The sequence below is a fragment of the Strongylocentrotus purpuratus genome, unplaced genomic scaffold (genome assembly GCF_000002235.5).
Source record: "Strongylocentrotus purpuratus isolate Spur 01 unplaced genomic scaffold, Spur_5.0 spur5_scaffold_6, whole genome shotgun sequence".
NCBI classification, from domain to species: domain Eukaryota; kingdom Metazoa; phylum Echinodermata; class Echinoidea; order Camarodonta; family Strongylocentrotidae; genus Strongylocentrotus; species Strongylocentrotus purpuratus.
Window position 1 is genome coordinate 21790754 of NW_022145612.1, and position 15393 is coordinate 21806146.

At 36.2% G+C, this 15393-nt stretch overlaps 2 protein-coding genes across 2 annotated transcripts; both read left to right on the forward strand.

Annotated features, from left to right (window-relative positions):
* The first annotated feature begins 3934 nt into the window (after positions 1-3934).
* LOC100889598 (annexin A7) lies at positions 3935-6682 on the forward strand. The gene is made up of 3 exons (XM_030999919.1): positions 3935-4375; positions 5950-6088; positions 6669-6682. The coding sequence occupies exons 1-3, from the start codon at positions 3935-3937 to the stop codon at positions 6680-6682; spliced, it is 594 nt and encodes a 197-aa protein (XP_030855779.1).
* On the forward strand, positions 5985-15295 carry LOC585129 (protein SSUH2 homolog). The gene is made up of 10 exons (XM_030972787.1): positions 5985-6088; positions 6797-6926; positions 8760-8820; positions 9416-9540; positions 10023-10085; positions 10829-10944; positions 11722-11814; positions 12510-12612; positions 13382-13486; positions 13970-15295. The coding sequence occupies exons 2-10, from the start codon at positions 6798-6800 to the stop codon at positions 14114-14116; spliced, it is 942 nt and encodes a 313-aa protein (XP_030828647.1). The 5' UTR covers positions 5985-6088; position 6797; the 3' UTR covers positions 14117-15295.
* The last annotated feature ends 98 nt before the right edge of the window (positions 15296-15393 follow it).

Consider the following 15393-nt stretch of genomic DNA (forward strand, 5'->3'; position numbering starts at 1 on the left):
GTATGTTTACATATGCATGGAGAAAGGTCACCCAAGGTCAGACCTGTACATCAATGCAGTGGCGTATCCATTGGGGCACGATTGTACCTAAATCAAATGGTCAGCCTGTTTATTGCGGTCGCTCATTGGGAAAGAAGAAGAAAAGAAGAAAAGAAGAAAAAGAAAAAGAAGAAGAGGAAGCAGAAAGAAAAACGAAAAAAAAGAAGGAAACAAAAGAAGAGGGGGAGGGGGGGGGGGTGTAAAGCGCGGGCGCACGAAGTGAAGGAGAAGCAGTGGCGTAATGAGCAAAAAATGTAATTTTTTTTTTTTGGGGGGGGGGGGGCATAATAAAAATCTGTATCACTACCACTCTTACTCTAGTATTATGCAGGCCCCGCGGAACGCTTTCAAAGTTGTGGGGGCCGGGGGAGGGGGGCTAAAGTATTTACGATCAAGTAGAGCGAAGCAAGTGGGGCGTAAATTGGCCTGGTGTCCAGGGGCAAAGCCAGGGGCGGAGTCCCATGAAGCTCAGGGGTTTTAGGCATTTAATTACGGTCAGATTAGCAGTCAGCCGGGTCGCGTTAGGGCCCTTGGTGGGGTCCATGGGTGCAGGGGGTCCCGGAAGCTCAGGTAAAAATCATGCAATTTCAGCAACATCTGTAAATCACTGGTATCGAATTAGAAATCAACCACGTTTGAATTTCATTTAGGGGGGGGGGTCAAATGCCGCCCCCCTATCAGTATGCCAGTGGAAAGAAGCACATTTGATGGGAGGTAATGTGTCAGGACGCTTAACAAAAATGAATGCACCTCTTTTGCCCTTGGATTTAACGACATACAGCATGATGCATCAAAATATGTTTATCCTTTATTGCCTGCCATATTTCTTTAAATATTTATGAAATTTTGCGTGTAAAGTAATTACCGTTTTAAATCAACTGTCCGGACACAGAACCCGTCCGGCCGCTGACACACAACTTCTGGGTATACAAAATGTCACTTGAATGGTTTTCGGGAAAGGGGTGATCGACCATTGAATAAAAAAAAAAAATGCATATATAATATGGGGAAAATCGTGGTATAGCGCTTCATTCACTTTCGATCTCATTATCAAAGCATGAGTGTTCTTATTTCTGCCTGGTGTGTAAAATTGTCTCTCTCCATTCTCGGTAACTGAATTTCCTAAAACACTTTACACTCATTGGGACAACATATTAATATGTAATAATTATGTGCATTGTAGAAATAATAGTTTGTTTTCATCATTATCATCATTTCCCCCAGGCCTAATTATATCCTTCATTTTTTCGCTGTAAATATATCCTTATTTGATACATCATTTACTTACTTTGACAGTCATGCAAAGGGGTGGGGAAAATAAATTAGGTTAAAAACAGTGTTTCTGACAGGTCTAAGATAGGACATTAGTTCAATGTGAAAGTTGGAAGATAGGAAAGCTTTAATATAATACGGACATTATTTCCAGGGTCGGAATGACCGCATGCGTGTTGCCAAAATGTCCGGTAAAAGGGTACTTTTCGTGCGACAAAGTCCGGCCCGAGAATTGTTAAAAAAAAGGGGTGTATTAACTTTTCACCCGGAGATTTCTTTAAAAAGGGGGGTGTTTTTTCTTTTTTTCTCTCATCTCTTTGGACTCCTGAGAAATTATTCCAAATTTAGGGGGGTACATTGAGCATTTTTCCGAATTTAGGGGGGTCTCCAAGGCAGGAAAAGCCCGCGAAAGGGGGTTCGGAAATGTTGGCAGTCCTCAGATAAGGGGTGCTTTCAAAAAGAGGGAACGAGCATATGCGTACCCTAAATAACACTGAATGGGGGGGGGGGGGGCGGGACCGCACCTTATATAGATGTATTTTTAAGAATGGCCAGCATTTGACATTACCCGATGTGAGCACAATCTAGTCCATGCTGGTGGGATGCATTTTTTGCTCAGTATTTCTTTATCTTACCATCTGATTAAAAGCAATACACTTTTGCCAATGATATTCAATGGTATCTCTCAACCTTTCGTACCATCTTAGACATATCATTGGGATCTGAACTGATTTTGTTTTCTGTCAAATGATGGGCAGTTTTATTACAGACTATGTAACATTTTAAAAGTTCAAAAGACCAGCGCTTGACGTTACCCTACGTGATCCATGTAAGCAATGAAATACCCAAAACTGATATACCCAGTATTTTTTCTTGATTTATACCTTTACCATACCATTTGATATAAAGACAATTTTGAGTTCACTACAATTCTCCCCTACCCAGCCGCGGCCGCCAAGTTTCAAATAGATTTGTGTCTCTGGTCAAACTAACGTAACGTTTAAGTATTACGTTCGTTCACATAATACTGCATTATTAGCAGATATCAATTTTAACTGGCTGCTCTTGGGCCACTATCACATTATATTGATTATGATGGGTTTTGTGTGTGCAGGCGCGTAGCCAGGGGGGGGGGGCGGTGGGGGCGGTCGCCCCCCCCCCCCAAAACGCCGGCCAAAAAAAAAAAGAGAGAGAAAGAGAAGGAAAAAAAAAGAAAGAGGACGTAGGAAGAAAAAGGGAAAAGGAGTCGAGAACGGTACAATGAATCGTCAAAGAAACCGCGCTTCGCGCGGGAAGGGGGAAACTGAGTTCAAATTAAGAAATATGAGTCGGAAAAGGTACAACGAATCGTCTTCTTTCTCTAATGATTTAATGAAACGTCAAAGCTTCGCGTGAGAGAGGGGAGGGACTGAATACAGATAAGGATTAAGAGTCGAGAAAGGTACAACGAATCGTCTTCTTTCAAAGCTTCCGCGCTTCGCGCGGGAGGGGGGAAACTCCCCCCTCCCTGCACCCACCCCCCTAGGGAGCGCGCTTCGCGCGCTCTTTAAGTGATTCGCACGCTTCGCGTGCTCACTACCGCCCCCCCTAAAATGAAATCCTGGCTACGCGCTTGTGTGTGTGTGATTAAAGTCGATACAGCATTGGATTGTCGTGCTTTGCAATTTGCCATGTTTTATTGTTCATCATAGTCTCTCTCTCTCTCTCTCTCTCTCTCTCTTTCCCACATTATGTTTCATTTTTAATGAGAGGTTTCACTAACTTTCATCCCTAATCAATCATATCCATTCTATTATTAGGCACTGTAGCTGCATATACAACCCACCTCTGCAAGCTGAGCCAAACAATAAATAGAAACAAACATTTACTATTCAGCACCCTTGGATACGCGGAACAAATAGAGATGAATGAAAGGGAGATTGATGTCTGGTCTGACGTGCAGGTGTATTCAGGCATGTCGGTTGTATAGGCCTACGTGATATAATTATCTACGGATACAAACATACAACAGGTTCAAGAAAGCATTGATTAGTTCCTGAGCTGAGGTATTTATATACAGGTAAGTCAATATCGAATATGAATTCACTTACGACTTTGATGATTTTCAATACAGTCATCACATTATTACCGACTTAGATCTGATTCCATTTGTCTTTTCTCAATTGCAGAAATATATATATTTTACATTTGTCACATGAGGAACTGAGTGTATACAGGCCTACCAAAAAGACTAACTATTGAAAGATTCAGTCGGACCTTATAGTTGTGTCAAACAAGTTGTTACATTCATTAACAGGCCTATATGTAAACATCTTTCTCATTATTCTGTCATAAATTGTGATTGTGATCATATTGATTTGAAATAAGTGGATAAGAAAGTTACTTCATGATCCTTTTCGGACCTTAATTGGGCATAATGCTTAGGTATTAAGATGGTCGTCCTTAGTATTTGTTTGCAGCCTGCGTGAGAATTATGCACGACTAGGTATATATATTTTTTTTATCTTGTTCTACGGGATTTCGAATATTTATTTCATGATAATCATATAGTTTCTGGTTAGTTTATCTCTGTTCTGCATCCATTTGCTTTATATTTCAGAATAGCCCACAAAGAAATTAAAGAATGTACCAACAGCCACCACCCCAAGCCCAAGGGTATCCGGCTCCGCCACAGCAAGGGTACCAACAGCCACCACCCCAAGCCCAAGGGTATCCTCCGCCACAGCAAGGGTACCAACAGAATGCACCTCCTCCCCAACAAGGGTACCCTCCACCTCAACAGGGCTACCCTCCACCACAGCAAGGGTACCAACAAAATGCACCTCCACCTCAACAAGGGTATCCTCCTCCGCAACAGGGGCAAGCTCCACCGCCGCCACAACAAGGTTACCAACCAAATGCACCTGTTGCAGCAGCTCCACCACAGCAAGCACCCCCTCCACCACAATCCGGTCACGTACCGCCGCCACAACAAGGACAGGCACCTTCTCAGCCCCCAAATCCTCCACCAGGTGCTGGTAATGTCGATCTCCCGGGAGGTACTGACGAAAAGGATGAAAATGGGGTAAGTCTATACACAAATGAGTTATATAATTATGATGCATCATTGGGTTATTTTCATATCCTTCATAATATTCCAAGTGAATTACAAAAATGGAAAATGAGTTCTAAACACTATTGCACTCATGAATATTCATTTTCGAATTAATCAGTCAATGATATAGATCTTTTTTTTTTTTAACAACAGTAAAAAATAAACTTAATTATGTTATTAAATGCACCTGTATACAGTCCTCCGACATATTTTGTTCCGGCGACTCTCCGGGTTGAGTTTCCGTCAAAGATTTAAAGGATTAGGGTTACTCTCTAAATTTTAAAGTCTTATTTTTAAATCTTAAAGTCTTACTTTTAAATCTAACAGAGACTGATATTAGTGACGAACCCTTTGGGATTTAAAATAAGTCTAAGCTAAGACTTGAAATTTTAAGTCCCTGAAAAGGTTTAAAATTTAAGTCAATTGGATTTATATTTCAAGTCTTTTAATATTTATTTTAAACCTTTCTTGGATTCATTTCAAAAATAAATCTAAGCTAAGACTTAAAATTTTAAGTCCCTGAAAGATTTAAAGTTTAAGTCAATTGTATTTATATTTCAAGTCTTTTAGATTTACTGGTCTAGCTAAGCCATTAGAACCATTTGGTAAAACTTCCAACCAATTGAACGGCAACAACACTTCAATACTGGTACGTCTGTATTATCAATGTAAAGGCATCGGTAATAAGTAGACTTATACATAATTTAATTAATCGAATTTTTTTTCATATACTTGTATTTTATTGAAATTATTTTAGTTCATAGTTAATGTTTCCCTTATTCATGTTTAATTAAATGGAATTCATACGAAGTAGCGAAATGTCCTAATAACTTGTAATTTATATTTGTAGTATTTTCGAAATGAATTGCATATACCTAAATCATCAGTAATTAAGAAATATGCTGTAAATTCAGAAAAATTGTTAAAAAAACAGATCTGCACGCACCCCATAATTGGTGTCAGCTGGTTCAACTGGAAATATGCCAACAGTCAGTCATCAACAGGTGCAACTGGAAATATGCACATCTTATTGGCGAGAAGTTTAAGTCTTTCCAAGATTTATATCTAGAAGCTGGTTTCGATAAAACTTTTAGTCGAATTCCCAATTTATTAAGTCTTAAAGACTTGAAATATTTTAAGTCTCAAAATGGATTTAAAATTTAAGTCCTAGAAATTAAGAGAGTAGGGTTGCTTGTAATTTTCAGATAAGGGTTAGGGTTAGGGTTAAGGTTACTGAGGTATAGTGATAGGTATGTCATATTCTATCGATGTGATACTTTAGCAGCACTGAACTTCATTTTACATAAATCTAAGCATCTAAATTTAAACTAAATTTCCGGATTTGATTATCATGATTATGATTACAATCAGTATGTACCTTGCAAGTAGTCTAGGAAAAATTGGAATATTAGTGAATACATAACCGTATGTGTCACTTTACTAGGGCTTCAATAACTAGTTCAAATCGTGTACAGGTGTAAATGCAATATAAGGTGATTCATTTCTTGATTTTATTTGTTCGTGTCTCTATTTGTTTATTTCAGATTGGAGATGAAGATAAGGGCGATATTCCAGTCGATAGTATGGAGGCTGTGACGGGATATGATGCTATGGATAGTATGATCCCACCCCTCCTGTTTATGAAGAATATGTGGAGCCCCCACCCCCAGACTTCACTGCACAGTAAGATACTATTCCTTTTAATGATGATAGAATAATAGCTTTCCAAAAGAGAATAACATGCAGTTTCCATCAGATGGCTATTATATTTTTGCAAAAATAATCATTGGATTCTGTATCATTTCTGTTGGAAAAGGGAATTTTTTATTCATCGAACTCATGTCTGAATAAGGGCTCTTTGTGGAAATTATTATGCCATGAACAGGCATATTGTGACGAATTGCCGTTCATTTGGCATTTCAAAATGTCTTCTAGATTTCGTTTTTTAATTGTAGAACTAGGTGTTGTCATTACGTGTTAACACTTGAAACGTTATGTAAAAAAGACCCAACGTCAGGGTAATTCATGTCCAACCATCTTTGGGGCAATTTTATGACCGACTAGAATGACATTTTGCCCCATCACGATCACAGGTCCCGTTACTAAATATTGAGCAAAATAACCCTCTAGTTTGGCATATCATTATGTAAGCAAAAAGCTGGCAATATATTGTTTACCGAACGAGTTATTTTTGTTCTTCAGTGAAGATTTATCCGTTGTCTCCGTCAATAATAATATGCAAATTACTTCTCTTCTCCATCAGAATGCCGATGGTGAAAGATGAGGAAACAAATTTTTTTAGCCAACGAGTTATTTTTGTTCTTCAATGAAGTTTTGTCCGTTGTTTCCGTCAATAATAATATGCAAATCACTTCTCTCCTCCATCATCAGAATGCCGATGGTGAAAGATGAAGAAGCGAGAGAGGCTCTTGTGTCCCATGCTGCAGAGAACTGTTGCTGGGGTACAAAGGCGGCAAAGGAACTGAATTTCTCCAATATCGACCACTCTGCAGCATTTCATGTAAGTACGATGAAATACGGCTCAACATCACTCCTTGTGGAATGAAACGAGTCCAGTGAAGAGAAAGATATGGAGGGAGATAAAATGATAGAGAGAAAGACAGAGATAGTTATGGGGGAGGGTAGGAGAGGAGGAGGAGAGGAGGAGGAGAGAAGAGGAGAAGAGAAGGATGGGAGGCGGAGGAGAGGAGGAAAGGAGGAGAGGGGGAGAGGAGGAGGGGAGGCGGATGAGTGGCAAATGTATACATGTATATATAAATAGTGTGTGTGTGGTTAGGAAATCTCATAAGAGTGAATTCCAAAAAGAGTTCGCATGAAAAAGAAGGCATTTCTTTACTTCAGGTCTCATTTGCTGCTGACTTTTAACACTTTTTGTTTGAGTTATATTTCAAAACTACCATTAAATAAGGGTTTGTACTTGGAAGGCATTAGAAATGTCTGTTTCAGACCGTACCTCAAACTTTAGACAATATTATTTTTGTTAGTTTTCTATTCAATTACACTTTTTATTAAATTTATGGATGATTCATGCATTATAAAATGCTTGCAGCTGTTAAATTGAGCGATATTATACAATTCAGCATTGATCGACGTGTAATTTCGAGACCAACAATAATTGTTTTATGAACCTATACATTATAACAAACTCGCTCCTTTGGGGGGAAAGAACCAAATTAAGATATGACATCTCACAAAATTTGAAACGTGTTTCAAAATGAAGCAGCTTAGTATGATGCAGGTCAAGAAAGTACGATTGAATCAATTTCTCATTTGCATTCACACTTGAATAGAATTTATCCATGCGGCTTTTTTTTAATAGCTGGAGTGATGAGCGTTTTGTAGTCTATAATTTTATGAACACACGTTATTTTATAGTTTACTTATTTTAAGTGTTCCAGTAATCACATGACTGTTTTTCCGTAAAGAAATCAGCATCTCAGGTGGAAAGAGTTCCTCTTTTAGTTCCTCCTTTAGTTCCTTTATTTTGTATGCAAAGCCTGATTTAGAAATAGATGTTTGAAGGTATCTTTACCTTTTCCATCTTTACCAAAGAAATTAAGATATCATTTTGAAGTTGAACAACAATCTATACGCAACAAGATAGGTTTAATTTATCTTTTGATAGATGGAGGCATGTCCAAATACGAGAATCTTGTTTTTCATTGTACATTTTGTTCGTCTATCCTATCTATCCATCATTTTGTACATATTTTGTGTATACTGTTTTATTATTTGACAGCAATTGAATAAAGGCTTTATTTGAGAAAAAATTAGGTAAAAAAATAGATAAAAATTCATTACATTTGCATAAAACAAAATTGAAGACCTCCATAAAAGGTATGAGATTGAAGACATAACCATCGCAATATGAAGGTTTGACATAGGCCATAAGAAACAGCATCTTCAGTGAACTTGTAAGGGGAGCTATTGTTAACAACATTTCTTCGTATGGGTAAAATTCCAATAGTTTATTTAAAGAAAAAATGGGTACCTGGTAGGAATTAATTCTTTGAAATGCTAGAGCGCCGTAATGGCAGCATGCACAGCTAAAGCAGGGGTAATAAACTCCAAGTTTGGAAGCGCTTAGTGATTGTAATAAGCGCTATATAAAAACTGAGTATTATTATTATTATTATTATCATCATCATTATCAAGATGTTGTTAGTTCATGTTTAAAAAGATGATTTAAACAATATTTTTGAATGATAAGGGTATCATTAATATTCAATCAGTGCCTGTATTGTATACCTTTATAATCATAATGGCATAAACGTCCGAATGTTTTTTTATTTTTTTATTGACTTTTTGTGATTGCAACTTGTTTTCCTTTCAGTACGTTTTGGAAACTTTCTCTGAAAGCAGGAAAACTAACTGGGCTTCAGAACCCTATGTTGGTAAGTATTGAGGTAAAGAATTACAGAGCAGTATGAGAACAAGCGACAGAGAGAGAGAGAGAGAGAGAGGGGGGGGGGGACTGGATCAGAAAGACAAATACACAGACAGAGACGGAAGGGATGGGATACGAGAAACAGGAAAGACGATTATAAGTTGAAAGGGACCAGCAATCCAAGAGAGAACTATTCAAAATACAGAATGGGACAGAGACAGGACTCACAGGAGGAGATAGCGAGATATATATCGAGAGAGAGAGATAGAGAGAAAGAGAGAAAGAGAGAGAGAGAGAGAGAGAGGGGGGAGAAAGAAAGGGAAACGGACCATTAGGCCTGCAACAGACGGGGGAGATAGTGTTGGCGTTAAAGGGGGGGGGTGTAGAAGTCATGTTTTCCTAAAAGAGAGATAGAGATAGGAAATTGAATATATATATACATGAATAACCTGAAATTATAATTTCGAGTATAGTTACTATATGAACAGAAACTTTTTTTCTGTTGTTGCAGGAAATACACAAGGCTTTTCTTTTCAAGTTCTGAAAGAAAAAAGTATTCATTGGAATAATGACCATGTGTTTTTTTCTCCTTTCGTTTTTAGGTCAGTCGATTGATAGTCCATACAATGGACCAGCTCCAGTACCATGGAGTATTACTGTTCAGAACCCTCCAATGTTTCAGGATACTGTAATCTATCAGGAGGTGCCACACACAGCTACAGTGAAAGTGAGTAAAATACAAATAATATCGAACTCCAATATATACCCGTCATGTATAATAAATCATAAACTTATAGCTGACTATCAAAATTCCCTTTTGATTATACCGATTTAAATTGTGTTTGCCGCAGATTATTCTCCCTCGGTCTTTTAATAATACAATTATATATTTATTTATTTTCAAATTAGAAAATGTAATGAAAAATTATTATATATTCTGTGTGTGAACACAATTATCATGTAAATTCATTATAAGCCCTCGATTGATACGAATTGGGGCAAAGGCATAGGGCTAAGAAGTTCATTCGTTCTATTACAATGGATTATTGTCAATCCCTTCTATTTTATTAATTTGAAGATTAAAGCAGTATTACTATTAAGGTCTTACCAAAATCGTTTAATTTTGAAATTTGGTCAGAATACGCATGTTTATTTCTGAAAGTAGAACTACAATTTCAGTGATTTTTTATGTTGTTTATTCTGGATCAGCCCTGTCATGATTGCCGAGCCACTGGATATCGTCGCTGTCATAACTGTTATGGCAGAGGAACGGTAAGCTCTCGTTTCTTTGAGCTGCACTTTTCATGATTTTTTTCTTTCGTTCTCTATGTTCAAATAAAGGGCCTTTTTTCTCTATGTTCAAATAAAGGGCCTTTTTTCTCTATGTTCAAGTAAAGGCCCTTTTTTCTCTATGTTCAAGTAAAGGCCTTTTTCTTTTCTTTTCTAAGTTCAAGAATTCCCCCCCCCTTATGTTCAAGTAATCTTTTTGTTTTCTTTATGTTCAAGTAAAGTTTTTAACACTTATATAACCAGTGTGCTGAGAAAATGCAACTTATATTTTCAAGAATCTTGCTTTTTAAAATTCCTATCTACAAATGAATAAAGTAAACTAGAATAAGAATAAGGAAACCAGACAGAATCAGAGAAACACATTTATTCACAGCCATTTATTTGTTTGCCTTCGATGAATAAAAAGTCTGAAACTCTGCACTTTTCTTAGGTAATTATCTAATTCTTGTGTAAGTTAGCCCACTAATTTCATCGCAGAAAAAATTCACCAACCTACCTCAATAAAGTCAAACTTTATACTGCATATAAAACTGTCATGTACAATTTTTTTATTTAGCATAATGAATCTATCCGTTCTTTTTCATCATTACTGTGGCTGTAGTATGCTACCGATGTAATGGAGTTTTCATCACCATAAACCAACTGTAGGATAGAGGATTATATTATCTCAAAACAATACATTTCGTTGAAAATCCTGTTGATCTTTTTTCATATTTCATTATCAGACTCGATGTAATTATTGTGACGGACGTGGTCGGCGTGCTGTGAGTCGATATGATGGAGATCGTCACTATACGGATTATGAACACTGCTCATGGTGTGGTGGCGACGGACGGAGAAGGTTAGTATTTAATCGTCATTTGAAGGGAAAATCCGAAATGCGTGTATTGCGTAATGCCCTTTGCGCACGAGGCGTTATTTGTCTGACGTAAGACTGCGTCATTTGTCTGACGTCAAACTACGTCATTTGCCTGACGTAAGATTGCGTCAGGGACCGGTGTGGTGCCTCATGAGAGGGTGACATCGTGCAAAAACATACAATGATTGCAAAATGAACAGTGTATATACATTGTGTTGAATGACTGGCGCATGCGTGCATTGGCTTGATTGACGCAGAGAATAAACGACGCCTCGTGTTTACCAGGCATAACAGACTTTAACAGGAACAAAAATTGAAATCGATAATATCATCATTATTTTGATGGTTATGTTCGAGATCTCCATAAGATATTCTTACATGAACAGAAAATGATGTGGAATGCGATTATTGACTTTGGCGTGTGTAATGTCCGAACAACAATTATATACTTTGACTGCTACTTTAAGTTTTTTTTAATGGTTTACATATGAGAAATAATCAATACTTATCTTGGATTTTTTTCTGAATAAAAATCCTTCAAGATGGCAATTAGACTCTTGTGTATAATGTTTCATTCATTTTCATGTATACATCTCTAGCAATAATGTATAACTTATTTGATATAATTAACTAGCGATTTTATCATGTGAATTTAACAGATTGAATACACAATATGAGATTTGCGATTATTGTAAACACCTTTTAATTCAATTTTTACCTCATGTGATTTCACTTTTTTATTCTTTTTTAATTTATTAGATGCTCGAGATGTAGTGGTACAGGACGCATAGTATGTATTACCTGCAACGCAAATGGACAACTCAAATGTTACATACGACTTACAGTTGAGTGGTAAGTGTCATAATATGTTCTGCCCTCCTAAACATTAACGAAACTATTACTACCGCTTTGTATTTTCCATCATATCATTTTTACGGAGCAACCTACATACTTGTTTGACTAAGTTATTGCATTATGTTCCTCAAAAAAAACATTCGAAAATAAGTGATTGTTATTTAAAAGAGGCGAGTTAATACTCTATTTGAATCTTTTTTTTTTTTTAATCTGAATACTTTGAGTGTTGTCAAATAAATGTACTGTTCAATAACGATAATGAGATAAAATTTGCTAGTTTGGTTAAAAGATTAATACTCAAAACTTAAATTGCTTTCAATCCAGTGCATTATTTAAAAAAAATGATAGGTGGATAATAATAACTATTATGTACTTCCCGGTTACCAACCGAGTTTTCTTTAAGCAGAGCAGCTGTAATGATTCTCACTACTGCTGGTAAATTAAATGGTAATCAATAGCCCCCATCTCAAATCAGGTATCATGCATTTCATTCTGAAATGCTGGTGGAATATTTTTAGTTTTTTTGTTTTGTTGAAATAAATCTTTATTCAGATAAAATCACGGATAACATCGTACACAAATATTCATAACAAAGCACTTAATTAAATGCTTAAATTTCGAGATTCCTCTGGTATTATGTAGGCCCTATTGATAATATTATTTAATTAAAAAAAAACTTTTTTCTGTGTTAGGAAAAATCACGTTGAAGATCACATCGTGGAGCGTACGAACCTTCCTGATGAGTTAGTCCGTGGAGTCTCCGGTGAGCAGGTGTTCCAAGAAGAACATCCGAAGGTGGGATAAAAATAATTATCATACTTTTCGAGAAACTTTCAAAATCTTTAGCAAGAGTCATTTATTTTGACTGCTTAACAATTGGTGTGAATTTGAATAGAAACTGTTTCAATGTTTGTTTCACCATTACCAGAACTCCACCTTATCTTTAAGAAGAGTTGGGTAAAACAACAATCAAGTTGGACGTGGGGCACGCATCTTTGTTGGGTAAAATTCCGCCCAATATAGATAAATTTTACCCAATATTGGTATGTAATACCCAATATGCATGTTCCCATTTCCATTTCCCATTTTACCCAACTCTTAGTCGAGAATGTGTGATATGGAAGATAATATTTATACAGAGATAAGTTAGGTGGTTATGATCTAAACTAGGCTAGGTGATGATTGGTAGTACTAATGGCGTCGACATGATGATAATAGGGACTTTTAGATGTACACGACGAGAGCGTGGGCTGCCTCGTGTGACATTGTGTAAAGGCACTATAGCATCTTGTAAAGAAAAACACTGTACAAAAGAGGTTCTTATTAGTAAACGAATAGAGTAATTTGAATTTAAGCAAAGTGTCACTCAATAATTTATTATCGTTGATATAGATTTTTCAAGGAAAGTGTTATGATGTTGACATAATGCATTCAATTAAACCAAGTTATTCTTCCCCTTGAACCAGTTACTGAATCATTCATACCTTTATACCTCCATATTTCTTTTGAAGATCTTCAACAACATATTTCATGTACAGTTATCTCGTCTCTTTTGTCATGTTAGGTGTGGCCGATTAAAGGATTTCCAATCAACGATGTTAACACAGGTTCTAGCATGCTGGTTCAGCGTCATACGTTAGCGTACAACCGAGAGAGACTTCATATGCAGGTATGTTTGAATATGAAGACAGACTAATTCAACTTTTAATTATGACATTATGTTCCGCCGTGAATGTGCTCGGAATTTAAATGATATTTCAGCTGAAACGTTTTAAATATTAATTACTTTTTTTAAAATTTACTCCTTGGTTTTTTTATTGTCAAATAGATATTGCTTTTTTTTAAATGCCAAATAATAATATATTTCATGAACTCAAAGTGTATAAAACGTTCTTTGAATAATGGCAGATGATTGGATTTTATTTTTTTATTTTTTTAAATTTTTTTACGAAAGGCCCTTTTTTTGTCATAAGAAAATCAAGACAAAACAATCAGACGGTCTTCCAAATATTAGGCGGTATGGTAACATGGGTATTTTAAACGAAGGTAAAATCTAAAAATCATCGGTTTGGTTTACTCTGTTGCCACTAGTCCATTTTCTCCTTATACCTTATTAATTTTTCTGTCCTTTTTGTTCCATTTGTCTTTGCAGCGTCATCAGATTCGAGTTATACCTGTAGCTGAGGCTAAGTGTACCTTCAAAGATGAAACTTTCACCTACTTCGTGTATGGCTTTGAGCGGAAAGTCCATGCACCAGAGTACCCTCAGCAATGCTGCTGGGGATGTAGCATCTTGTAAAGAAAAACACTGTGAAAAAGAGGTTTCAATTAGTGAATGAATAGTACAACAGTCAAACTGTCTAAGTAGCCACCTCTGCATAAAGACCAAGGCCCATATTCTGAAGTCAGGTTTAGTTAAACCCGGGTTTAAGTCTAGTCTAAACTTAAACCCAGGTTTAAAGTTAAGTTAAGGTTTAACTATGGAAATGTAGTCTGCTTCTACTGCACATGCTCAGTACAGCTCACCCATCTCCCAGGTGTTTACAATGTCAATGTATTTTGTCGCCTTCGAGAAAGATACGTGTGTAGTATTATGTAGAACCTGTCTAGAAAGGCGACCTGTATACAATGACCACTTTTTATGTTTCCCTTGGGTAGCCTCAATAGACAGGGTCTGGCCTTATCAGTTTATGCTGAATGCTGAAAATAAATTAACATAATAGAGCTCTGATACAACAAAATACCTGATATAACAATCTAAGGTACAATTATTGTCATGCATGCTGGAAAACAATGTATCTTGAAATTTGGGTCATAAATGATCGAATTCAATGAAATAAATGAATGAAATTGGCATACCTGATATAACAAGTTAAGGTACAATGATTGTCATGCTTAAATACAATGTATCTTGAAAATTAATTCGGTCATAAATGATCGAACTCAATGAAATGATTGAATCAAATTGGCATGGTCCTAATGTCCTTGTTGTATATAACGAGTTTCAACGGTACATGTTTGTAATTGTGAAAGACCGGTACAAGCCTTCTCTGTACTATTGCCAAGCGATATCGAGTGTTTAGATATAATATGTTCCTGGCTTGATGACAATCGTTGTCAAAATTAAATCTTAATTTGTATAACCATTTTCAACTCCATTTGTCCTAAATTGTTGAAACTCAGTTGTTATTTTGATTTGAATGTTGCATGTCTTCCTTCCAAGCAATCTTTTATGAAACCGTCCTACTATTTATTGCTAAATTATGAATATTACATCATTATCATTATTTTTACATTTATATTTATTATTTTATATGCTCTGAGCTTCTTATGTAAATAATCTATCTGAGTCTATTCCATTTCTTTTATTATTGTGCATATCATGATATTCATCTTCCGTCCAGCCGAGTGTCTTTCAGAATGATTTTGGCAAATTGATTCTATATTTTCTTTTGTATTTTTATAAAATATGTGTAAAGAGTTTTTATATTTGAATATGAAAATAATTTGTAAATTATGTTTATACCACTTTTTATAATTAGATAATATACGCGCTTTTTTTTTAGTCCAAAAATA

What these genes read in the sequence shown, in the direction of transcription:
- LOC585129 (XM_030972787.1), top strand. Translation starts at nt 6,798, where the DNA reads ATGCCGATGGTGAAAGATGAAGAAGCGAGAGAGGCTCTTGTGTCCCAT. An exon ending in ACCACTCTGCAGCATTTCAT is followed by an intron (nt 6,927 to 8,759) that starts GTAAGTACGATG and finishes TTTTCCTTTCAG; the next exon opens with TACGTTTTGGAAACTTTCTC. An exon ending in TCCAAGAAGAACATCCGAAG is followed by an intron (nt 12,613 to 13,381) that starts GTGGGATAAAAA and finishes TTGTCATGTTAG; the next exon opens with GTGTGGCCGATTAAAGGATT.
- LOC100889598 (XM_030999919.1), top strand. Translation starts at nt 3,935, where the DNA reads ATGTACCAACAGCCACCACCCCAAGCCCAAGGGTATCCGGCTCCGCCA. An exon ending in ACGAAAAGGATGAAAATGGG is followed by an intron (nt 4,376 to 5,949) that starts GTAAGTCTATAC and finishes TGTTTATTTCAG; the next exon opens with ATTGGAGATGAAGATAAGGG.